This window comes from Yamadazyma tenuis, chromosome 4, assembly GCF_029203305.1.
Source record: "Yamadazyma tenuis chromosome 4, complete sequence".
Lineage (NCBI taxonomy): Eukaryota > Fungi > Ascomycota > Pichiomycetes > Serinales > Debaryomycetaceae > Yamadazyma > Yamadazyma tenuis.
The window spans coordinates 884,689-909,516 of NC_089464.1; the positions used below are offsets into that span (position 1 = coordinate 884,689).

Consider the following 24,828-nt stretch of genomic DNA (forward strand, 5'->3'; position numbering starts at 1 on the left):
CCCACTTTATCAATTTCCATTCCAAAATGAATTTAATGACAATATCCCAATCCTTGGACGAAGCTTATACCAAGCACGGCATTGTACCCGAAGTGGTGGACCCATTCAAGACTCAAGGCTTATTGACCATTGAATATAGCGACAAGAACAAGGTGACACTCGGCAACACCTTAAAGGTCGACAGTACTCAACATGTGCCCACCATTCAATTCACCGTCAATTCTCCGGCCCCAGAAGAAGAATTTGAGGTTTCGGCCAACGACAAATTCGCCTTGGTGTTAACCGACCCAGACGCTCCTTCGTACTCAGACAAGAAATGGTCAGAATACTGTCACTGGATTGTAACAGATTTAGCTTTAAACATCAATAAGGATACCGACGCCGAATCATTAAGCACGATGTTGGATTTTTCCAAAGGTAATGCTCTCGTCCCATACGTGGGGCCTGGTCCACCTGAAAAAACCAAGAAACACCGGTACGTCTTCTTGTTGTACAAACAAGATCCCAGTGCCAAATTGACGGCACCGGCCGATAGACCCAACTGGGGCACTAATGTTCCTGGTTCGGGCGTGAGAGACTGGATTAAGAAACACGGTGGTCTGGCCCAGTTGTTGGCAGTCAACTTTTTTTATGCCCAGAATGAAGTCCAGGAATAAAGATAATCACTTGTATTTAATTTACCATATCTATTTATGTATGAAACACACGCTGATTATGGTTTGCGCTGCGAACTGTAGTCTTTGGGACTGACCACCAAACCCTTCCCCTTGGAAGCACCCCTGTAGATAACTTCCAAAATATCAATAAGCTCTTGTTTGTCCTTTATTAGAAAGTTCATTTTGTTGTTATTCCCGGTCCCAAAATCACAGAGCATATGCTTATTTCGGTAGAAGAACATCACAGTACATGGGTCGTAAAGCTCATACATTTCATTGAAATCGGGCACTTCTTCGATGTCACAGAGGTATATCACCGCAAAGTTTTTGACTTTCTCTGCCACTCCGTATAGAAGCTCATCTATAATCATGCAATCCCGATCGTAGTCACGGCCAAACCTGACTACCACCAACCGGTCATCTTCTGAGAGGATGGCCTGGTCGACATGCCAACCCGTGTGCAAATGTGGAAGAAATACAGATCCCATATTGGTTTAATAACAGTTGAGGCACTGAAGAAATCTCATCTCCAGAAACTACCCATTCGCAGTAATTTGTGTCGTACCCAAATGCTTTTTTGCATCCACAAACCAAATGGCTCAAACGAATTCGTACTGGTGGAACAAAGTCATAGGAATCAACGAGATCCAGATCTTTTCTTCTTCTCTGACAGTGCATGTGATGATCCACCCATTTGTCAGAGCTCACCTAGAATCCCTTCTATTAGTGATCTTGATAATCTGTCCATAACAGAGGATTTAGAGGATTCTCTTGCACAGATTGAAACCAGACCCATTAAAGTCCGGACTGGCACCAGCGATAGCGATGAGAAGATTTATAGTACTGTCAGTACCTTCAAAGACATCAGAGGAAGGTCTGTTATGGTGAGAGAAACAGAGATGAGACCTAGATCACGATCTCTCTCCCGGTCCAGGAGTTCTTTGAGAATTAGAGATAATTTAAATCACCTATTAGGATGGGATCAGTACGATGATGAGTCTGTTGATGAATCTAAATATCAATATAGAGCTTCTGATTCCGATCAATGGCCTGATAATGATATTGATATCTCCCGAATCAGTGTCAGGCCTACTGATGATAGTGACAACAAGTTGTTCTATCGAAAACCATGTTCAAGGTTAGCATTGCTTAACACTGAGCAGTACTGTACTTTTCAATTCGAAACCTCGTTGATCAAAGAGAAAGTTAGGAATTATCCTTTGTATTTCCGGTGGTATCTTGTTGTGTCCCAAGATAAAACTCTTGAGACTTGTTCTGTGATAGAAAATATGCTTGATTTGAAAAGAGCTTTCAAAGATATTGAGGAACATTATGAAGGCAAGAAGGTCATGATGTTTAAAAAGGGCGTTACCCCTAAACGGAAACATCCTGATAATATTGATGGAGTTAGTGTGGACTTCCAAGTGAATCACAATTATGGCTTTGATATGTTTCAGAACGTGCTTAGAGTAATTGTGGATGGCACTTTGTATAGTCCCGGTACCGAGAGTATGAGTATTACCGTTTGTTCGATTGCAAAATTAAATACTAACAGTTCTAGTCGTTGTGTGTGGGGTCGAATATAAAAAGAAGTCCAGGTACAGTATTGTGTCAGCTTGGCTCCACCCTCCAATAGACAGATTCGACGATGAGAACATATTTGATCCCAAGATGATTTTGGGCCTCGTTCAACAAATTCATGCTAATCTCCCCCCGTACTGTCAACAAAGTATTGGTTCTATTATTGGTATCGAGCATAAAACATTATCGCTCTTTCAAGTGCCCTTTTGGTAAAATTCTTAAATTTGGCAAATATTGTAAATACAGTGTGTCTTTGAATATAGTTCCTTTTTGAAAACAAACTTGAATTTTCATTACCATTCAGCCTATACACATCAAAAACCAATATATTTTTAAGTATCTCTCAAACTCCATCACATGGCTGCAAATGGAAGTTGCCGTTTTTCTCACTCACAAACTGGAGACAAAAAATTTCAACGGGATTAGATACCATGATTGAAATAACCGAGATCGAGTTGGGTGTCACCGCCGATATGCATGTCCACCTTCGTGAAGGCAAGATGATGGAGTTGATAACTCCCACAGTTAGAGAAGGAGGTGTTGCTGTCGCCTATATCATGCCAAACTTAGTGCCTCCAATTACCACCATCGACAAAGTCGTTGAGTACAAGAAACAACTTGAGGCCTTGTCTCCAACTACCACTTTCTTGATGTCGTTCTACTTAAGCAAAGACTTGAGTCCCGAACTCATTAATGAGGCAGCTAAGATTGGTGCCATTCAAGGAGTCAAGTGTTATCCTGCTGGTGTTACTACCAACTCTGCTCATGGAGTTGACCCTAATGATTTCACTGCTTTCTATCCCATTTTCGAGGCTTTGGAAGCCAACAACTTGGTGTTGAACATTCATGGTGAAAGTCCTCCTAAGAAGGATAGCGACGATATTCACATCTTAAATGCCGAATCGAAGTTTTTGCCAATTTTATCCAAATTGCACTCTGATTTTCCCAACTTGAAAATTATCTTAGAACATTGTACCAGCCAAGACGCTGTTGAAGCCATTGAGAAATTAAATGCTGGATACAAAGATGGTGATAAGGTCACTGTAGCTGGAACAATCACTGCTCATCATTTGTCGTTGACCATTGACAGCTGGGCTGGTAATCCAATCAACTTCTGCAAACCAGTTGCGAAGTTCCCATCCGACAGAAACCATTTAGTCAAGGCTGCAACTTCTGGAAAGCCATACTTCTTTTTCGGTTCCGACTCAGCTCCTCATCCAATTGAAGGGAAGGCAAGGCACACTGGTGTTTGTGCTGGTATTTATACCCAAAAGTACGCATTATCGTATGTTGCCGAAGTCTTCGAGAAGAACAATAAGTTAGAGAACTTGAAGACATTTGTCACTGATGCGGGAGTATCTTTCTATGAAGTCAAAGATGTCAAATGCTCTGATAAGTGCTGGTTGGTAAAGGATAAATTTAACGTTCCCGAAGTCATCAGTAGCAAAGATGTTACGGTGGTGCCATTTAAGGCTGGGGATGAATTACAATGGAAAGTGGAGTGGAGAAAGTAGATTCAAATCCTATTAAGCTATTTATTATTTCAGTTAATGTACATAAAACGAACTCTGCTGGATACGAGGACTTAGGCAGAAGTTGCAACTTCAACTTGAGCTTCAGCTTCAAATTCAGCTTCAGATTCAACTTCGATGTCAATTTCTATATCAGCAGCAATTTCTTCATCATGGTTTGGAATGGTTATTTCCAATTCGGTCTCCTTAACGATTTTGGCCTTGATTTCATTGAACTTGATCAATTTGTTGAAGGTGAAAACCTTTTCGAATTTGATTTCGTTGTTCAAGTAGTCCTGGATTAAGGATCTAGTATCTTCGGCAATTTCTTCGTCATCACTGGAGTCTAATTCATTGCTCTTTTCAGCTTCTTTCTCGGGCTGTTCAGCGGTCTTTTCGGCAGTTTCTTCCACAATCTCTTCAATCTTGCTCTCATCTTTTTCAGATTCAGAGCTAGAACTGGAAGATTCTTCAGAAGAACTGGAATCGGACTCAGAGTCAGAATCACTAGAGTCGGAACTGGAGCTGGAACTGGAACTGGAGCTGGAACTAGATCCAGAAGACTCGGGCTCAGAGTCCGAATCCTCAGACATGTCTTCCTCTTCTTCATCAGTGGAGCCAAAGTCCAAGTCAGACACAGAAACATCGCTGTCATCAAAGATTTCAACTTTTCCGTTGATGATTAACTTGTTTTCGTTTTTATTGAACTTCACTTTCAAGTCGTCGTTGATAATGGCAGGGATTCTGAGCACTAACTTGTGCAAATTATCATCCACCTTGATCAACTCACAGTCCTTACTGTTTTCTAAATCTTTGCTCAAGTCGATGACGGCTTCTTCGTCGTCATCCTCTTCATCATCACTGTAGTCATCGGAGTCATTAGCCAAAAATAATTGGTCGTTTTCGTAAGCATAGTCCATCAATTCTTCGTCAGTAGAGTCGTCTTCAGATTCTCCGTTTGGTAAGTCGAATCTGTGTCTATAGATCGTGATACCTTCATCATCAGAAGACTCCGAAGAGTAGTCCGAGTCGATCTCCATGTCACTGAAGTCACTTTCTCCTCCAACTTCCACAAATTCAAGCGAACTGTCCGAATAAACCTCCACTTCGCTTTCGCTTTCCAAGTCTTCCTTGAAAGCCTGTCTGATGGTTTCCAACTGTAATTGGTCGTTTAACTCGTTTTCGTCAGACGAGTATGGGATGTCCAAATCGGTGATGGAACTGTCATCTTCCAGGTCTTCGTCATCGTAGCATTCACATTCTGAGTCACACGATTCGGATTCGGCTTCGGCTTCACGGGTGAGTTGTCTCACGGCCTGAGCTTGCAATTGGTCGTTCATGTCAACCACATCTAAAATGTCAGCTGGTTCGAAATAGTAGTCTTCAGATTCGCTGTACTCGGAGGAGTCAGAGGAGTCAGAGAAGCTGGAGTCCGATTCCAGGTTGGACTCGGGGACTGATTCAGAATCGGAGTCAGACTTGGAACTGTCAAAGGACTCAACAAGGTCATCGGCCAAGGGGATGTCTCCCATTCTTTCGATGTAGTCGAGATAGTCCATAATATCGTTTTCCGTCGACTCATCGGAGGAAGACGAGTCATCGGAAGAAGACGAGTCATCGGAAGAGCCACTTTCCAAGTCAAATTCGAAAACTTGTTCTTCACTGGAGTTGTCAGAGTGGTCAGAGTCGGATTCAGATTGAGACAGGGACTCGGACTCAGATTGGGATTCAGACTCGGAAACAGAGGTGTTTTCGTCAGTCTCGGGTTCTTCAACATATGCGACGGCTGAAGGTTGTCTTTCGTAGTAACTTCTGAACTTTCTGGAGCTTGATGGTTCAGAGACATGGTAGTTTGTGGAGGAACCACCTCTTCTGTCGCCACGGGAGGAGCCGTGGTGTCTTCTAGAAGACTGTGGTCTATCGGAATAAAGGTTCTTAGAGTTGAACTTCCGTTTAAAGTAACTCATTTTGGGGGGCGTTAGAAATAGACAAAAATGTGTTTGAATTTTTATGCAGCTTTAACAACCATAAAATTTTCAAGCAGAGATGAGGAATGTAAAGTGCAGGAGCGCACCAGGATATTTTGCCATCGCGTGTTCATCGGGGCGCACACGCCCCTGCAAAACAGTATTTAACGAGCAGATCCCCTTGACAATCCGGTTTTTTTTCTTCAAATCTCTTTGCCTTTTGGCTTAGATCAAGTGTAGTATCTGTTCTTTTCAGTGTAACAGCTGAAATGTCATCATTGATGACCATTTTTAAATGTTACTTTACGATTTTTGGAATACCCTATGAGAGGGATTAGTTGGGCATGCTCACGTCTCTCTCGTAAAGTGTCGATGCCATTGCACTTTGGTTCTTGTGACCATTTACCGGCTTCTGACGCAAAACACCTTTTTTATCTTTTAGGCACGTGATACGAGGTCGTATCTCGAGTTTAATAGAAATTCAGGTGTTTGGGTGCATTGAAAGAAGGTGCTTGAGTTGATAAGTAAGTCTGACCCGACAGACTTCACACAGCTGTTATCTCGGTGGGGGAGGTTCATAATCTGATGGTCTTGAACTTAAACACTACTATCTCTATAGGTACAACTGACAAGACATAATTGACGATACCATATAAAACAAGAATAACACAGGTTAGTCTTCATCATGATACCTGCTATAATGTCTCATATAGCGTTCTGTTGTAACAATGACTACTTTTGCGATATGCTGTCTCGGTGAAAATATCATTTAGTTTCTCAAATTAATAAAAAAACTGATCCTTCTTGTTAATAAAATTTACTCAGTTTCCTTGGTGTAACCCCTTTATTTGTTGTGAATTTCAAACACTATCATGGCCCATAGGGCTAGTAAATATCTACTGGGTTATACAGTAGACTCGGATATTGCGGACAATGCGCTCTTCCCGAACCCTTTCGCTCAAAACAACGAAGATGACAAAAGCATAGATTTGGACGACCTAAGTATGCCCCAGACAGATGCCAACGACAACAGCGATTACGATATATTTAAGCGGAAGTCTCTTCTTCGAGATAATACCTACAACGAAGAGCTAGAAGCTTGTAGCTCGTTTCCTCAAGCTGAGCTGAGCATACTACCAAACGACGATGATCATGAGGTTGATATTACCCAACAAAGGAACTATTTCAAATCTGGATTTGATACTGATTCCGAAAATGAGCTCACACAGGATCAATACTCTGTTCATTCGTCGATTATAAGTTTAATGGGCAAGGTTAATATGAATAATAGTGATTCGAGTGAGCGGTTCCAATTTCTTACTAATTACTCAAAAATATGGAAAGACCGGCAGAAGGCCAACCAAGCAGAGCAACAACGCAAAATTCTTCACAACATGAAGGGTAACCAAGAAATACCCTTGCAGCCAATGTCTTCAAAGAATTCCTCCGTGTTTGGGTTGAGGAATTTGGATGACTTCAATCGGTATGTTAAGCTGACAGAACTTAACGATTTAATATATGAAAAGTACAGTGGCAATCTTCTGACACAAGATAACCTCCTTGATATCATAAAGTCAAAGGACCTTGAGCAGAACTTTTACATTGACAATAATGATATTGCCTTGACAACCAATAACGATGCCAGATCCAGAATTGGTACTATCACTAATAGTAGGCGATGGTATAACATTGACTGGAAAGTTGGCCAAAAAGGAAATGGTGAAGGAAATATTGCCAAAAGCTCAGACTTGTATTTGGGTGACGAATCTCCTGTTAGCACATCTTCTGAGGAAGCTCTTCCCAGAACCAATAGGTACTTGTCAAGAAAACTAAAAGTCCGGAACTTACAAATGATTTCTTTTGGCGGTACATTAGGGGTGGGTTTATTTTTGAATAGTGGGAAAGCTATCACCATTGCTGGGGGCTTTGGGACGTTATTGGCCTTTATTATTTGTGGAATTATAGTTTTGTCAACAATCATTTCATTTTGTGAAATGGTAACTTTTGTGTCTATTGTTGATGGAGTATCAGGACTCTCATCGAGATTCGTGGACGATGCGTTTGGATTTGCAGTAGGATGGCTATACTTTCTAAGTTTTGCTTTTGGCTTGGCGGGTGAGATGGTTGCCAGTGTCATTATGTTAACATATTATCCCGAGCTAAAGATATTGGAGAATAAGGGGTCTGTCGCTGGTTTCGTCGTATTTTTCTTATTATCTGTTATCATTAGTAACTCCATCAATGTTCAAATATTTGGTGAGGTCGAGTATATTTCCAGTTTCATTAAGTTGATATTTGTCTTGGTGATGATTGTTATTATGATTGTCATGAATAGAGGTGGATTTGGAGGTGAGGTATTAGGATTCAAGTATTGGGATCACCTGAGGTCCGATTTCGATAATAACATCATATTTGGATTATTCAGACCCTCTTTCAACCTTCAGGATACGGGAATGAGCGATCCATCCGAAGGTATTGGTGGAAGCTTGGGAAATTTCATGTCTCTTATGGTTGCTATATCGGTGGTTTCATTTGCCTATAGTGGAACAGAGATAGTTTGTATTGCTGCTTGTGAAGCCAAAGATCCTAGAAAAGCTTTGCCAAGTGCCACTAAAAGGGTATTCTGGAGGATTGTCATCTTCTACTGTTTATCTGCATTTGTCGTTTCATTAAACTTGTATGCTGGAGATCCAAGATTACTAAGATATTTCACAGGTCTGACTGGTGTAGCATCGGCAGACTTTAACACCAATTATGCCATTCAATATGTTGGTGGTACCCATTGTGATAGCAAATCAGCTATATATGCTGGATATTCTAGTGGAGCTCAAAGTCCTTGGATTGTTGCTTTGCAAACCGCTAATTTATGTCAGTTTAGTTCGGTAGCTAACGGGTTTTTGGTGTTCTTTGCTGTTAGTTGTGGGAATGCCCAATTGTACGTGAGTTCTAGAACCATGTACTCATTGTCTTTACAAGGAAAAGCTCCCAAATTTTTCAGTATTTGCAACCGGCATGGGATTCCGTACTATTCCGTTGCCTTCGCTGCTTCGTTTGGACTATTGGCCTTCCTTTGTGTTTCGGAGGAAGCCACAGTGGTATTTCTGAACTTGTCCAATATCATAGCCAGCTCAGGGATCATTGTGTGGTTTGCAATGTGTCTATCATTCATTAGGTTCTACTATGGTTTAAAAAAGAGACCTGATATCATTAGCAGAGACGATCCTTCCTATCCATATAAGTCATTTTTCCAGCCTTATTCAGCCTTTATCGGATTAATTGGTTCTGCCATTATTATTTTGACTATGGGATACACGGTATTCTTGAACAAATACTGGGATACGATGTCTTTTTTTGCTAGTTATGGTACATTGATTATCTTTGCAGTCTGCTACATTGTCTACAAATTCATCTATGGGACAAGAATTCGTAGTCTTGAAACATTGGACTTTGACTCAGGTAGAAGAGAAATGGATAGGTTTATCTGGGATGGAAATAAGGATTATAACAAAAGAAGTTTGAAGGAAGTGCTTCACAAATGGGTTTCCTTCTTGGCATAAGTGAAAAGTTACATAGAAAATAATAGATATGAAGTAGAGTCAAATGCTGAACTCTGCCTTACTTCTAATTAAATAAGATTTACGTGCAATGAGTAAAATCAGCCGAAACTTTAATGGAGGGCCAATTTGGGTTAAAGAAAAGGGGTAAAAGAGTGTTGTAGTGAGGTATTCTGTTAATTACAGTTGTGGTCTTGATGGTCTTGATGGTCTTGATGGCTACTAAATGTATGCCTGACAGTCACATTTTCTAAGAGCTTTGCTTGTGCCTTACTAGTCGCATATAATTAATGCACAGCTGCAAATCACATAAGATGCCCTTGGATTTCACTCGGGGCCTCCGTGCCTTGCTGCTTAAATAGGCTTTACTTTGCAACCTTAAATGAGATATTCATTTAAACCATTGGAGTAAATGTCTATTGGCAAGGCCTGAGCAAATATGATTGGGCACATAGAGCTTACTGTGTAGTAGGTGATGATGATGGGAAAGAATTTTTATAAGGTATATGAGCGCATTCCTACGCAAAACTTGCTGGCAGGCTCCTTGGCCATTACATTTCCTAAAATGGGTTTAATTCAATAATATTTTTTCGCTCTCTCGGAATCTGATTTAGGTTGATTTACTCGTGTTGAACTTTTTTTCACTGAACATATTGAAGCTTGACAACTGGAACACCGCCAATTGAGCTTCAAATTTTGTTTTAGAGTCTGTGTTTGTTTGCTGTGTTAAACATCTATCTTCCACTTTTTTCTCCATTTTCTTGCTATGTCTTGGGAGCCTACTGACACGTTTCTCAGAGGTAAGGTTATCAAGCCATTCTTACCTTTTGAAAAACACCCTGATTTAATCAACGACAACTTACAGAACCTATTCCCAGGTGATGAGGTTTACATCTTTGAAACCAAGAACGCAAAGTGGGCGAGAGGTTACACGGTCACCAGACCTTTCCCTCATGACTTTACCATCACGTCTGTGAACTTGGATGAGTTGCCAACCACCAAAGTCAAGGTGCTGATTTTCCCATTGAGTTTCATTGAAGTTTTGGAAAAGATTCCCATTAGAAAGGCAGCTGTCGACAAGGAATTCAATAATATTGCTGATATGGACATGGTTCCTACCATTGAAGATTCTGAAAGGGAACGTACCTATGCTCTTGCTGGAGCTGTACCAGAAGCCAATGGCAACGCCCGGAAAGCTATTCCTCAATTACCACTCCAGAGATTTGATGTTGAGGATTCGTTACTCGATGAGTTGAAGTACACCTTGAATTTGTTGACTGCCCATATTTTTGCCTTATACTCGATTGGTGAGTTTAGATTGTTCAACAAATTGTCTCAAAACTACACTGAGTTGGAAGAGGCAAGAGTCAAATTGACTCACAACTTGTTGACAGTTGACGAAGTCCAGTCAACCAAGGAGAACGTTACCTTCATTTTAGACAAGATTCCAAAGAAATTAGCTTCCAAAGCTGCTAGATTGAACGATGTTTCATATGACTTGGATAACGCTGGAACTGATATTTCTGGATACAAAGCAATTTTGGCAAGACAAGGTGATACCGGTGAATTATTGAACTTTGATAACTCTCTTCCTTCCGGAATTGCAGCAAATCAGGTTTTCTGTGCTTTACAACCAAATTTTCCCATCAACTACCATTACAATGACCAAGAGTTCTCTTTGGCACCAAGAAAAAACTCCAAGTTAATCCGTGATCCGCCATCACATGTGTTGGTTGATTTCAAGTCTGTAAGCGGTTCATCAGCATACCAGCCCCCAGGGTTTGCGGGTACAATTGCGTATTTGTACATCAGAAATAACCGAAAGAGATTGACTGAAGCGTTCGCTGTCCACACCGATTCGGTTAATGATTTGATCCATGTAGAAAAAATCAGTGCTGCTTTATTCAGAAATATTCCCGCTACTGAAACCGAAAACACCAGAGTTTACTTGGTAGCTGTGTTGACTGAGGAAATTGATTTGAACTTGAAGGAGTCCAGTAACACCCCGCAAGTCAGAAGAGTCAAGAAGGGTGTTGCTGCCGGTGTCGCTGATATCACGAGAGTCTTCAGTAGAAATAAGGGTTCTTTGACTTCTGGGGAGTCCCACCAGTTTGTTATCAAGTTGTTTGGATCTTATGTCAACCAGAAGAGAAACTTGAAAGACACCGATGGAATTGCCAACGGAGGATGGGGTGAAATAGTGGACAGAATCATTGCGGGTTCGAACCATGGAGTTGCGGTTAACCCCAGAGCAGAAAAGTTGACTGTAGCTGTCAAAGAATTTAAGCACCAATTCACGACTCATGAGAATGGTGACTTAGAAAACAAAAATATTATTGGCTCTGCTACTCCAATTGCAAGAATTAAACCTATTTTTTTTGATCCTTTGGCTGAGAACTATGAGCGTCTTTACTTGAAAATGGGTAAGATTTCATTGTTGAACTCAATTACCAAGGACGATTTGTTGACATTTGAAGTCAGTACTCCAAACAATGAGTTGATCACTTTTGCCAAGGCCTCCAATCAACAGGAGAAGAGAAGTTGGCAGTTTGTGTCTGTTTTCCCTGATGAAGTGGTTGGAGAAATCATTAAGGTCAATGGTATTTCATTGAAGAACCCATCCAAAAAGTTGATAAAAGACGATTACATTGTTTTGGCATTGTTCATCAATGGGTCCTTGGCTGGAGAAGGGAAGTTGTTGTATAAGACTGGTAATAGGTTGGTTGAGTTCAACCAGAAGAAAAACCATATTATCGAGGTCACCTCAACTCCTCACAACATCCCAATGGCTCAGGTTGAAGTTACCACTGAGTACATTGGAAAAGTTTATAACTCAGATTCTTCCATTGATAGTGTGTTTCAACACGAAAGATACTTTAAGACAGGTGCTAAAGGTATGGATGAGTTGGCAGCGTCTTTGATTGCGTTCACCAAATTGGGGGTTTCTCAATTGGTAAAGTACTTCCCTGAATTGTTGGGTTCATTATACAACATCATTGAAACGGCGTCTGCACAACCATCTTCTTCAAGTGTTGAGATTCTTCTTGAAAACCTGTTCAAGGCTATTATTCATTTATTAGACACCATTTTTGGAAAGCAAGAACAGTACTGTTATATGGTTGATTTATATGTCCATAACCAACCAAGCAGACCAAAAGTTGGAGTGTTTTTGTTGAACAGACTTTCAGAGCTTTTCAGCAGAGCTGGGTCCAGCTGGAATGCTGTTTCAAGATCATTGTGCCGAGTAATTTCGGTGGTGATTAGATTGGCTATTACTTCCATGAAAGATACTGAACAAACACCTGAATACTTTGAAGCTATTAAGTCGTTGTTTAGATCTGTGTCTTTCTTTCTTACTATTCAATCACCCAGTTTGATCAATGACCAGGTCTTGATTTTGGAGGTAATTGACTACATTTTGTCATTCAACACTAGGTTGAATGAGGAACAAACATTGGAATTTGTGATCAATTTCATTGACTCCATCGGAATTAGAGGTTTGGGAGCTAACGAAGATGTTATCATCAACAAGAAACCGGTGGTTGCTCCGAAAGACCACAAAATCATTGTCAGCAAACTCTTGTTAATTCATAGGTTATTTGGCACCAAATTGGCAAAATCCCCAAATACTTTACCCACCTTGATTTGCAGATCGGTGGTTTGGGCAATGGAAGTGTTGTTAGGACCAACCGACATTGATGCTTCAAGATTGGCGTGTACCGTTTTGAACGAAGTTTGTACACTGATCTGGAACTTCTACATCATTGGTAAAAATGAAGATGAAGCGAACTTGAGTTACTCATTGAGTAAATTGTTGCCAACAGTTGCCCGGACTTTCATTAAGTATAACAAATTCACCAGAAACAACGACTACTTTAAGCCTAGGAGAACGTTCACTGCCTTGTTCCCCAGTACATTTCCTTTCAATGAGCTGTCCATTGACTCGGTTGTCAGTGATGAAGTGATTGTTGAAATCTTAGTGGAATTAGCTACAGTCTTTAGTTTCATTGCAAAGATTGCTAAAAGTGTTTCTGGGAACCAGGGGTACGCTGAGATCCTTTCAACTGAAATTGAAAATGATTTCTTCAATCCTAAGCTTTACTTAGCCAATGACTTCCAGAATGAAGATTTAATAACTCTTATGACTGGTGCAAGATTAATTAGACAAGGAAAGTATTTCCCAGAAGACAAATGGTTGACTCTTTACGCTACCTTGGCTGAAGGATGTTTGAGTGCATTGGAGTTGGTAAGGCCATTGTTGATTGCACATCATATCCCACCAATCGACAAGTCTGAAATGTTTGATAGAGTTCTTTGGGGAGTCTACTTGAAGAATTTGCTTAAATTGGGAACCATTGCACCTGTTTCGGTGGAACATTTATCGGACGTTCCTAGAAAAGCTTGTATGAGCATTACCGGAGATATGAGAGACAGAATTGCGTATTTAATTAATGAAGCATGGGACGCTTTGGCCTGGGATGCAGTTGAAGAAGATACTATCCGGTTCAATCTCAACAAGTTTGGTGGATATCAAGTTGAGTTCATTAGCAGTGATTACTCCATCTTGCAATACTTAATGCCTTTCGCTTTGCAAAAGAATGTACAATGCCAATCGGTATCTGTTAAGGTCTTGTGGTCCATTATGGTTTCTGAGTATATTTTAAGTGACTCGATTATCGATGTTGAGAGAGAATGTTTACTTGGTTTACATGATGTCTACAACGGACACTCATACAAACCAAGTATTGTGGTGCAAGAGTCTTTCATTGATAGAATGAAATCTACCATTAGATTGGATAGAGAAGATGAGGCGTTCAATTTGATCTTCAACTTCATCCAGACCCTACAAGGATTCTTGTTGGTGTTGAATGATTTGACTAGTGTTCCTGTTGGTGCTGAGTTTGATGATGACAGAACTTTTCATAAGTTGAACATCAATGCGTACCTTAAGAATGCCAATAAGCCTGAATTATTCCATTCCTTCATTAACCAGATGTATGAAGAAAACTTAAAGAAGAACGATTATATTCAAGCGGCCTTGAGTTTGGAATTATTGGCATCTACTTACGTTTGGAATCACCAGATCACAGTGCCTCCGAGCTTCAGACCCAAGTTCCCAGAACAAACCTCATTTGAAAGAAAAGAAGCCTTATATAAGATGATTGCTCAAAACTATATCAAGGGAAACAGTTTGGAAAGAGCCACCGATACGTACAACGAATTGCTTGACTCATACAATCAGCATACTTATGATTTGAAGAGTTTTTCCTACGTTCACAATAAGTTGGCTAAGTTGTATTTAGATTTGGAAAGCTCGGATAAGCTTACCCCTTCGTTCTTCAGAGTGGCATTTATAGGTGCTGGATTCCCCAGCAACATTAGAGGAAAAGATCAGATATACGAAGGATTGCCATTTGAACACATCAGTTCTATTCACGAAAGATTGTTGAGATTGTACCCAGGAGCCAGAATTATCAGTGATGATGCCGAAGCCCAAAGGTTGAAAGAACGGTTACAAACCGGTAGATACTTGTACGTTAACACCATTGAGCCAATCAGTGAAATTTCTGACAAGTTATTCAATACCTCTATCGGAGTCAGGCAGTATGCCCGGAACAAAGATTTGAGATTCTTCACCACAATGAAAAGGATTCCTGGGTCTACTTCTGTGTTTGACTTGTGGACCGAAGAAACTACCTTTGAAACATATCTTTCTTTCCCAACATTAATGAACAGAAGTGAAATCAAGACCTCCAGAGTGGTGAAGTTGTCTCCGTTAGATAATGCTATCAAGGCCATTGTACGTAAGAACAATGATTTGGTGCAATTAGAGAGTTTGATAAATATTGCCTTCAAAGAGAAAGCAGATTACATGTCTTTGTTCAATGATTTGTCAAGACAATTGGCCGGTACCGTTGATTCACCCGTCAATGGAGGTGTTGGACAGTACAGAACCTTCTTTAATGATGCTAAGTACTATGGCAAGGACGAATATGCAGATAACATCCGTTTGTTAAAGAATGCCTTCGATGACTTGACATTGATTTTGAGCAGATGCTTACATTTACACGGAAAGCTTGTGTCGCCTTCTATGAAAACCAACCACGATGCTTTGGTTTCATTGTACATCAAAAATTTCAAAGAAGAAATCCAAGCATTAGATATTTCAACCGACTACGACAACACCAACTACAACCACAACGTCGCACACTACCAGCCATCGGTTACTGGAGCTATCAACGACAAGCGGTCCATTTCTGCTAGTTCAGGAATCTCGAATGGTGCCAGTGCAAACGGTTCAAGGCTCACAAAGTCGACATCCAGAACCTCCTCCGCATCTAGCAATTCTGGATTATCTGGCCTTTCGTCTGACAAAAACTCTACCAGCAACTCATTTGCTAGTAGTGCATATTTGAATGCACCCAAAAGAACTGCATTGAATTGGAGAAATATGGTTAATAGAACCTAGGTGTATAGCTTGATAAATAACACAAAAGCCGAATTACAATTCGCACAATTTTCATCTTCCAGTCACAGCGTTGGAAAAAAAAAGCTTACAAAAGGTAACACTCAAACAAACCATCATCGTAATACGCAGATAAGATGTTCAGATTTGCCACCCGTGCTGTTCGTGCCAATGCTTTGCAGGCCACCAGAGCTCCATTAGCCTCTAGATTTGCTACTCCAGTTCGTTTTTACGCCGTGGCACCAATCTCCAAAGAAGAAGTCACCAAGCGTGCTTTTGAAGCTTTGAAGACTGTGGCTGCTTTGCAAGAATCCAAGTTATCTGTCGATGCCTCTTTCCAAAAGGACTTGGGTTTGGACTCCTTGGACACTGTTGAAGCTTTGGTCGCCTTGGAGGAAGAATTTGACTTGGAAATCCCTGACAAGATTTCCGATGAAATCAAAACCGTCGGTGAAGCCATTGATTACATTTACCAAGAAGAACAGAATCTTTGAACTGGTCGTCTCCATGTATATAAACCAATTCCTGATATTTGACTTTATCTAGTATAATAAATAAAGTTCATGAGTAATGAGTAAGAGTAATAAATGATACTCGAGTAATATGTAATCGTTCCTGGTTCTTGATTGTATGCTTATGCGCTTCTTCTAGGTTGTAGACTTTGCTTCACTATAGCGGAAAATACGAATAAAACATTTAACAGATTCTGGTAAATTTTTGGAGCCGTCCCACTAGTTGGTTTGCGAACCAGAAAAATCTAAGATATATATATTCCCAATGATAGCAAGAAGCTTGTCAGCAGATGAGTACGAGGCCCTAAACGGTGAAGAGAGGTTGAGAGAGCAGGTTGAGGACTTGGTTCTTTCAAATACTGATGAAGATGATGACGATGACGAAGAAATTGACACTGTGGCTAATGAAGCTAATGAACCTTTACCTGTGGAGTATCGAGGAACTATAATCCCTGACCCAGATGTACAACAAATTGAAGCAGATAATGTTTTGACTGATTCTTATGAAGATGATACCGACTACCTTGAGTTGATTCATCTTAAGATAGGTTCGTTGAGTGACTTGGATTTAGGCAGATTTACTAAGCTTGAATCTGTTTGTTTTCGACAAAACTTAATCACTTCGATGGTCGACGTGAGGGACTTAAGTGATACCGTCGAAGAATTGGACTTTTATGATAACAGAATCAACCACATCTCCAGTAATATTGGTAAATTGGTCAATCTCAAGAACTTGGATTTGTCTTTCAACAAGATTAAAAACATAAAGAACCTCGAAAAGCTCACTGAGTTGGAGAACTTGTACTTTGTTCAAAACAAAATCAAGGAGATTAAGAACCTTGACAACAACCTTAAGATCAAGAACTTAGAATTGGGAGGTAATAAGATAGGGGATATCAGCGAAATGATGTTGAAATTAGTGAACATTGAGCAGTTATGGTTGGGGAAGAACCAGATCCCCCGTCTCCAAAACCTCCAGAATTTGAAGAACTTACGAATTTTATCCATCCAGTCCAACAGAATTGAAAAAATCGAAGGCTTGGAAAGTCTAGAAAATCTACAGGAGTTGTACTTATCCCACAACAAGATCAGCAAGATCGAAAATCTTGAGCACAACACAAAGCTACAAGTGTTAGATGTGACATCCAATGGCTTGAAGTCACTTAGTGGCTTGAGTCATCTCAAGCAATTGACTGATTTCTGGTGTTCGTACAATCAGATCTCAAACTTCAACGAAATTAACAGAGAACTAGGTAGCCTTCCTGAATTGGACACCGTCTACTTCGAAGGCAACCCGGTACAGACGTCCAATCCAACTGCTTATCGTAGAAAACTAAGATTGAGCCTTGGTCCTAGTTTGTCGAAAATCGATGCTACTTACGTTCACAACTGATAAGCTTTGCTGCAAAGAAGCGCCTGAAATTTAGAACTAAATGTGTATAGTTGAGATTAATATCAATATTGCTAATGTTTGTAGTTCCAGATGCCACGGGCATTTTACAGATTTTTTCACTCTTAGTGGTGGAATAGTTTTTGTTGGTACAGTTTGTAAGCAGATCATGCATTCCCATCCGTTCTAAGCGACTGCGATGACTGAAAATTATGTCTTCGCAACACTCATCAACCGGACTTACTACCACTGATGAGATAAGCCAATTGGTACATCCCAATGTTAAGTGGGGTTTTATTACTATGTTGTTAAGGTATTGGTTATAGATATCATCTAGTATAAAAAACCAGCAAATCACTGTTCTAGAATATTTGCTATGACTTTCTCATGCATGAATTTATTTCCAGCGAAACTATATAAAGGGGTCATACCGCTGTTTTTTTCTTTGTAATTCAATTTCACGAAAACTAGTCAATCCTTTGTAAATGTACAGCTTAAAAGACAGCAAGGCTTTAGAAGAATATAATGGTCAATCGATCTTCTCCCACTCAGGATGGGAGAATCCTCAGATAAGAAATTCTGGTAACCCCAACAACTTCAGCTCTGAAAGTTTATTACCCAAGGCCCATTTATACAAGGAGCTTTTGAACGAAGATATGGTATTCAAGGAAAATTTGTACAACGAGTTTGATGATGTCAACTTGAGCGAAGAGCCTGGTCAATACGTCATTCACTTCAAGGATGATAAGATCAACCAGAAAGAGTTGAGGTTGGACTTCAACAAAGAAGACAACGAGTTGAAAATTGAAATATTCCAGAAGTCCAGCAATGAACAGGATGAAGAGTACTATGTGAGTCACTTTGAAAGCAATGTTAAGTTTGACAAGTCCGTCAAGTTCGATGAGATCTTGCCCAGCACCGAAGATGGTGTGGTAACTATTTGCATTCCAAAGGTTCACAGAGATAACGACAGCCTGACGTTGATGCAATTGAAAAACGCTTCTGTTGAACAGTTGAAGAAGTAGACTATTAGCTATATTCATTATTAACTTTCAGTTCTTTGACGACCTATTATCAATTCATGTTGCTATTTCAAATTTCGAAACTCAAAGGTGCTTTAGTATCAACAAGTATTTACTTTTTTCTAAGATAAACGATATTAAGACCTAGGTATATTTGTGTAGTATACGATAAATGACATTCTAGTTGACAAACAGCAAAAGCTATTGGAAATGAGTATTTCTCTCTGCGCTGCATCAAAAAACCATTTTGCAACCATGGGCAACCACCACTTTAAAAGACCCTTTTCATTAAGAAGAAGAACCAGGTATTCCATAGAAGAACAAATCTTGAGCAAGATTGAAGATGACTTTATCTATCGAAACTTAGGAAGAAAACCAGTTAGGCTTCCGTCGTTTGACATCGATGACCTATTAGGTACAAACGAGACAGGAGAAATGAAGATTGAGGAATTGATTCTTGAAATCAACCGGATGATTGTCACCAATAGTTGGGCTAATTCAGGAGTCAGGAAAAATTCTACTTTCAAAGAGAATATTGCCCCAAGTACAAACATGGAACCTACCAGAGATCTGACAGATGAAGAGAATAGTGCTGGAAACGGTACAAACACAGCAAGTACAAAATCAACTACCTCCAACAGGTTTGAAACATCGACTTTATCCGACACATCGAAACCGACTACAGTTTCCAACACCAAATTGGAACTTGAGTTCATAGATCTCCTCAGCGACCCAAAGTCGAACTTAATTAGTTCAGATCCAAAAAATGAACTACGCTTCTTTGCAATGAGTGGATAGTTATGCATTAAATCTATTCTAAATTATTATCCTCAGGCTTGTAGTTATCCAACACGATTCTATAGATGAAGGAAGGTGCAAACCCTCCAATGTTGGTGATGTATATATCGATGTTTTCTGGTGGTATGTAATCGTTCAATGGATTGGTGATAATATCAACGTTTTCAAGTAGTTCGTAGTCCGAATAATTCAATACCTTTCCTGAATTTCCTACCTTGATCAAATCATTTCTGTTGAACGGGTATAAGGGTGACAACTTGTACAAACCTGCCACAGCAAACACAGGAGTTTTGTGCTCTCTGGCACATTCCACTACGTTCGAAACACCCGAGTTCGACATACATCCACCATTTGCAAAGACAGTATTCGATCCAACAATGACTTTCCCGACCCGTGACATCATGGCGAAGGTAGTTGTGTCTGGTATTAATATTGTCTCTATCTTATTGTCGGCCAATTTCTTGATAAATTTATGAGTCTGCTCAATCTCGTTGGGGTAGTTCTCTGTCACCAACACCGTGAACTTTCTCTTGGATCTGGCCTTAATCAAAAACTGTAACACCGTCGACGAATTAGGAGTGGGGGTTAATAGGATCTCATTATCATGAATCAAGTCGGCTGACATGTTTTCCAACCCTTCATTGACATTTATGATTTCATCGATCAAATCTCTGATCCCTTGTATGATGATAGATCTCAAGTCACTGCTTTGCTTTTTCAGTTGTATTAAGGACTCTTGCTTAACGGTATTATTGTTAGTGGATAACAAGCTGAAAATTGAGCTCATCATCGTATTAGACTCGGAGTTTGGGTCTAGCTCAAGGTTCTCTTCTATTTCAACCCTTATTATTGACAATACTCTTCTGACAATATTGCCACAAATGAACTCGCGAGGAAGGGCCGCTTGTAAAACTACACCCACCTGCCTTATGGTATTCACCAAATCGTATGGGTTGGACCATCTGGTAGCAGAAATCACCCTCATAAGCAAATGAGAGATCTCCAAGGCAATGGTCTTATCACCCGTGATTTGATGGCGAGTGAGTTGATCGACCACGGGGTTCAACAACGCGGTTATCTCTGGTTTTAGTTGTTTATTATCTACCATAGTCTCACAGTCAAGGATGAATTAAATTTTTGCTCATTTGTGCTCGCACCTTAAGCTGAAAAAACAAGACTTTCATACCTACATGAGTGATTTCAATACCAGCTTGGAGAGGTCCTTGTCCATCCTCTACGGACATGCTGGGGGTTTTAAGATGTCAATTGAGTTGATTCAGAAGTTGTCTCAGCAGTTAAACTTGGACACCTTTATCGATACGGATGCCTACTCTCATATCATTGATCAACCGTACCACGATGAACTGGGGAACCTGATAAAGTTTCAGCGGTTATCGATTGCTGGGTCGTTGATTCTCATTGATATTGACTTCCTTGACTCTGTCATTTACAGAGTATCATTCTCGCTGGCCAATCAACTTTATGATAACAAACTAAGTGACATAAACTCATCGGGTGCAGAGTCCAACACCAAAAGCCCTCCCACTGTTTACAAACAAGACAACATCAATGTTATCAAATTGACCTTTGCATTTGATTCGGTTGAATCGATTCTCGACAAAAAGGAATACAATAACATCGAAGTTATCCTCCTTAAAAGCTTACAGGCACCTAAACTAATGAACTTCCCAAGGAACTTGAAGTACTTGGCAAAGCTAGACAGATTATCTAATACCCACATAGATGCCTTCACGTATGTCGACAACGCAGCACTGATTTTAAAGGCCATATACAGCCTTGAAACTCAAGCCTCTGTCGACTGGCTCATTGAAGCAGGATACAGTAACTCCATTGGAAAACCTTGTATCAATAAACCGTGGAGCAACGATGTGGGAATCTTCTTGGAATTTTGGGAAGATTTCAGGTACATTAACCACGAGTATCAACAGGAAGGCTCTGGATTGCTCTTGGGGCAAAAATACAGCTTGCTTTTCGACCTTGACCAGAGTACCCGTAAGTCTCCAACTGATTTTATAGGGGAGGCCCGAGACCATATTTGGGAATTCAATGGTGAGAAGTACCAACTCCAGTTTGGTGATAACACCTACTTGACGACCGGTAGATCATCTATAACTGCCTCCACCAAGAATGACACATCATTCACTTCCAACTGGGCCTTTAATTTGGTGTTAAGTCATCCCATTTACTTACCCATCAATATCATTGAGTTTATTGGCATCGAATCCTTTGAGGAAAGCGACTTCAAGGACGACACGTTCTTCGACAAATTGAATGTTGAAAAAGATTTCTATGTCCATTCCAAGGTCAACAAAGGTTTGAAGTTCTCAATCAAGAGCGATATCCATTCAAAGTTTGTGTCAGTTCGCTCGTTATCAATTAAGACTTTGCGTGATATTCCCTTGTTCATCAGAATATTTCGCAACCAAATTGTTTTGACTAATATTCTCAAGCAACTAATTTGGTCCAATGGTTGCAAAATTGGCGGAGAAGTGGAAGAAGAAGATAAGGACTTTGAAGCCAAGTCCAAGTTGAAGAATTCCCTTCTGTTGGCAAACTTAGACGACCAACTTCTTAGTTTACATGTATTGAACAAATCCAAGTTTACCGAGACAGAGGAAACCGATTTGGACGAATTTATGAACGAAGAGTCTCCTTTTGAACTGGATGCAGAAGAAGGATTGGTGGTGAAGATCAGTGAAATGTCCTACAATACAAAGAACCTTGACACGTTCATTGAAATCTTTGGCAAATTCAACGACTTAACCGTCGATATTCACTTGAAAATCTCTAACGGAGAAATAGTGAGCAACCACATTAATAGCGTGATGGATGATGAAGCTATCACACAATACAACCGGTTTATCAAGTGTTTGAACATTACCGAAGATATTGTCAAAAGTTTGAATCACGTTTACCCTCCCACCTAGTTTCTAGAAAATGTGAGCGTGCGCGACCCTTCTCTCGTTTGCGGGCGTTATGGAAGAGAAATCGAAAAAAAACGCTGAAAACATTCATACACTATACTATGCTCAGATCGCACAAATGAACAGAAGTGACCATAATAAGATCAGCATTCTACCTCCAACATCGGTAAGAGACGTGGTCTCCTTTATCTTGATCTTAAACTGGTTACCTATGTGGGTAAATACCATTGTGTTACTTTTGTACCTCATGTCGGGATCTACGAAGTTCTTTGGCGGTAAGCTATTTATCAAGTACTTTGAGTTTAAAAGCAAGCAAGCAGTCGATTCCTTCTACTATAGTGGGTCCACACTTGATCTCCGGAGCAAGTTTTCCAGTCTCACTCAAATACTTGCCGTGAGTTCGTTCATATTATTCGTCATTATTGATGTGTTTCCTGCTTGGGTATATGGAAGTCTTGATATTTTGGCGAAAACCATAATTGCCGCTGAATTGATTGGTTCTTCTACGAGCAACTTGACGGTTGTTTCCAGCAGTAACAGTCATGCTACTCAACAACAACAGAACAATGGAACCCCGTACTACACGAGTCCCTCATCCAATACACAAGGCCAAACTAGCAAACCACACACCAACCAGATTTTGAATAACGATTACCTAAAAGTCTTAAGTTACTTCCTTTTGGTGGTGAGTCTTGATTCCCTACAACAAAGATTGGACTTTCAATTGATCTTGAAATGCTTCAGTCAGCTTGATTTTGAGCCTTTGATTTCCACAAAAGTTTTCCACTCATACTTACGGCGTCCTCAGTCCTCTTTCTTTACTGGAAGATTCCCGGACATCAGTAAGATCGTATCGAGTGCTACTCCCAGCCCAAAACTACTAGGGATCCTACTAAAGTACTTTTATTATGAATTATGCATAAATGTTATCATTGTCAAGTTTGAGCCGATATTTTCAATAATCGGATTAAAGAGAATTTCAAATAATTTTGATCACTTGAACAATTTGAATCCTAACATCCCTATAAGAAACAAAAACTTCAAAGAAGACCCCATTTTAATAAGCAAAACCAATAGCATTGTTGACTTCCCTCTGATTCCTGTGATCTCGTTAAAGTCGACAGAATTGAATAACAAATTAGTCGATGTTCCAATTAAAAGGTATGTGACTGATTCCAAGATCAATTTCCAAAAGACTAACTCCATTTCAGGTAAGAATTTTGAGATCTTTGTGTTAAAGACTTTTACAAATAAGAAGGTCTCGTCTACATCTAACAATATTAGAGTTAACAAGAATTCAAATTCAACCTTAATAATCGACAAAAGTGTATCAATAATTCAACCCGTCTGGTCTCTTTTAGCAGTATTGAAGATCTTGTTCAAGAACTCCAATTTGTTTCAAGGCAAACCCAATGATCAGAATGAATCTCATTATGAACTTGATTCTTCGTTATCGAGACCAAACAAGTTGCTTCTTGCTCCTGAATACATTGATAGCTCGAGAGTACTTTTCAGATCTATTAATGCCGAACTGAAAATTCCTACCAACATCAAAATTGACTTGAATGACTTGGAATGGGATTACTTTAAGGTTTATGGTAATTTTTTGTTAATCTATGCCTTGTCTCCCCTTTCTCAATTTGAAATAACAATTCTGAACTCCAAGGAAGAGACTATTGCTAATCTTTTGATCAGTACCCCCTCCGACGAGAAATCTATCATAAGAGAATCAAAATCCCTTTCATCTGTGGAAACTTTAAAGCTTAGCTTGAAATCTACGTTGAAAAGTCTTGAAAAAATGAAAATAGAATTAAAAGAATTCAAGAAAGAAGAAAACAAAAGACAAGGGGAAGCAAAAAAGAATAATGAATTATTGTTAGAAAAAATCCTGAAAACCTCGAACCACGATGAACAAAACCTCAAGAAAATCAAAATTTTAAAGCAATCTGTAAAGCAATTTGAAATTGACATTGCCAATTTGGAAGATGAAATCAAACAAGCATCTCAAGTTGACTTAGATCTAAATGATTCTGCTTTGTGGAAGGATATTGAAAGTTTGCAAGACGAAATCTCCAAACACGAAGGTTTAATTGAGGAAATCAACTGCCGCTTAAAGGAAACTGAAGAAATGAAAGTGCAAAACTCTCAGAAACTTGATAAGTTGGTTTTGAAAGCCTATGATATTAGTTCCGAGGCTGAGAGCCATTTGGAGGAAGTTGACAGCTTTAGAACAGGAGTATTAAAGAAATTGGGGAGAAAGATTGCCAGATTCAATGAAGGTTTTGATTCGATTATTCCTCATATCCAAGCAGACTACCTGGAGCTCTCCAAGTCATTGGATGCTTTGAAGAAGTCTCATGGAATTACTATGAACTCTCAAAACTAGTTGGAGCCTACCGTACAATAATGGTAATGCTTTATTTATA

General features: G+C 39.8%; 12 protein-coding genes across 12 annotated transcripts; 9 read left to right on the forward strand and 3 right to left on the reverse strand. All coding sequences in view use genetic code 12, as the record gives it.

Annotated features, from left to right (window-relative positions):
- Nucleotides 1-26: 26 nt before the first annotated feature.
- Nucleotides 27-656, forward strand: TFS1 (carboxypeptidase Y inhibitor; the record flags this gene model as incomplete). The annotated part of the gene is made up of 1 exon (XM_006684242.2): nucleotides 27-656. The coding sequence occupies one exon, from the start codon at nucleotides 27-29 to the stop codon at nucleotides 654-656; it is 630 nt and encodes a 209-aa protein (XP_006684305.2).
- A 56-nt stretch (nucleotides 657-712) lies between these two features.
- On the reverse strand, nucleotides 713-1,144 carry DIB1 (U4/U6-U5 snRNP complex subunit dib1; the record flags this gene model as incomplete). Its single annotated transcript, XM_066158091.1, has 1 exon — nucleotides 713-1,144. One exon carries the CDS (start codon nucleotides 1,142-1,144, stop codon nucleotides 713-715), a length of 432 nt encoding a protein of 143 aa, XP_066014188.1.
- A 106-nt stretch (nucleotides 1,145-1,250) lies between these two features.
- On the forward strand, nucleotides 1,251-3,751 carry URA4 (dihydroorotase; the record flags this gene model as incomplete). Its single annotated transcript, XM_006684240.2, has 4 exons — nucleotides 1,251-1,273; nucleotides 1,330-2,165; nucleotides 2,218-2,403; nucleotides 2,664-3,751. 4 exons carry the CDS (start codon nucleotides 1,251-1,253, stop codon nucleotides 3,749-3,751), a joined length of 2,133 nt encoding a protein of 710 aa, XP_006684303.2.
- A 71-nt stretch (nucleotides 3,752-3,822) lies between these two features.
- PSN45_003487 (uncharacterized protein) lies at nucleotides 3,823-5,715 on the reverse strand (the record flags this gene model as incomplete). Its single annotated transcript, XM_066158092.1, has 1 exon — nucleotides 3,823-5,715. The coding sequence occupies one exon, from the start codon at nucleotides 5,713-5,715 to the stop codon at nucleotides 3,823-3,825; it is 1,893 nt and encodes a 630-aa protein (XP_066014189.1).
- An 872-nt stretch (nucleotides 5,716-6,587) lies between these two features.
- SSY1 (SPS-sensor component ssy1) lies at nucleotides 6,588-9,272 on the forward strand (the record flags this gene model as incomplete). Its single annotated transcript, XM_006684239.2, has 1 exon — nucleotides 6,588-9,272. One exon carries the CDS (start codon nucleotides 6,588-6,590, stop codon nucleotides 9,270-9,272), a length of 2,685 nt encoding a protein of 894 aa, XP_006684302.2.
- Nucleotides 9,273-10,035: 763 nt separating this feature from the next.
- On the forward strand, nucleotides 10,036-15,738 carry DCK1 (Deoxycytidine kinase 1; the record flags this gene model as incomplete). Its single annotated transcript, XM_006684238.1, has 1 exon — nucleotides 10,036-15,738. The coding sequence occupies one exon, from the start codon at nucleotides 10,036-10,038 to the stop codon at nucleotides 15,736-15,738; it is 5,703 nt and encodes a 1,900-aa protein (XP_006684301.1).
- Nucleotides 15,739-15,872: 134 nt separating this feature from the next.
- Nucleotides 15,873-16,229, forward strand: ACP1 (acyl carrier protein; the record flags this gene model as incomplete). The annotated part of the gene is made up of 1 exon (XM_006684236.2): nucleotides 15,873-16,229. One exon carries the CDS (start codon nucleotides 15,873-15,875, stop codon nucleotides 16,227-16,229), a length of 357 nt encoding a protein of 118 aa, XP_006684299.1.
- A 283-nt stretch (nucleotides 16,230-16,512) lies between these two features.
- On the forward strand, nucleotides 16,513-17,640 carry sds22 (protein phosphatase regulatory subunit Sds22; the record flags this gene model as incomplete). The annotated part of the gene is made up of 1 exon (XM_006684664.1): nucleotides 16,513-17,640. One exon carries the CDS (start codon nucleotides 16,513-16,515, stop codon nucleotides 17,638-17,640), a length of 1,128 nt encoding a protein of 375 aa, XP_006684727.1.
- Nucleotides 17,641-18,122: 482 nt separating this feature from the next.
- Nucleotides 18,123-18,662, forward strand: PSN45_003492 (uncharacterized protein; the record flags this gene model as incomplete). Its single annotated transcript, XM_006684662.1, has 1 exon — nucleotides 18,123-18,662. The coding sequence occupies one exon, from the start codon at nucleotides 18,123-18,125 to the stop codon at nucleotides 18,660-18,662; it is 540 nt and encodes a 179-aa protein (XP_006684725.1).
- A 252-nt stretch (nucleotides 18,663-18,914) lies between these two features.
- On the forward strand, nucleotides 18,915-19,457 carry PSN45_003493 (uncharacterized protein; the record flags this gene model as incomplete). Its single annotated transcript, XM_066158093.1, has 1 exon — nucleotides 18,915-19,457. One exon carries the CDS (start codon nucleotides 18,915-18,917, stop codon nucleotides 19,455-19,457), a length of 543 nt encoding a protein of 180 aa, XP_066014190.1.
- Nucleotides 19,458-19,470: 13 nt separating this feature from the next.
- GCD7 (GCD complex subunit gcd7) lies at nucleotides 19,471-20,565 on the reverse strand (the record flags this gene model as incomplete). The annotated part of the gene is made up of 1 exon (XM_006684235.2): nucleotides 19,471-20,565. One exon carries the CDS (start codon nucleotides 20,563-20,565, stop codon nucleotides 19,471-19,473), a length of 1,095 nt encoding a protein of 364 aa, XP_006684298.1.
- An 82-nt stretch (nucleotides 20,566-20,647) lies between these two features.
- On the forward strand, nucleotides 20,648-24,788 carry PSN45_003495 (uncharacterized protein; the record flags this gene model as incomplete). Its single annotated transcript, XM_066158094.1, has 2 exons — nucleotides 20,648-22,387; nucleotides 22,512-24,788. The coding sequence occupies 2 exons, from the start codon at nucleotides 20,648-20,650 to the stop codon at nucleotides 24,786-24,788; spliced, it is 4,017 nt and encodes a 1,338-aa protein (XP_066014191.1).
- Between the last annotated feature and the right edge of the window lie 40 nt (nucleotides 24,789-24,828).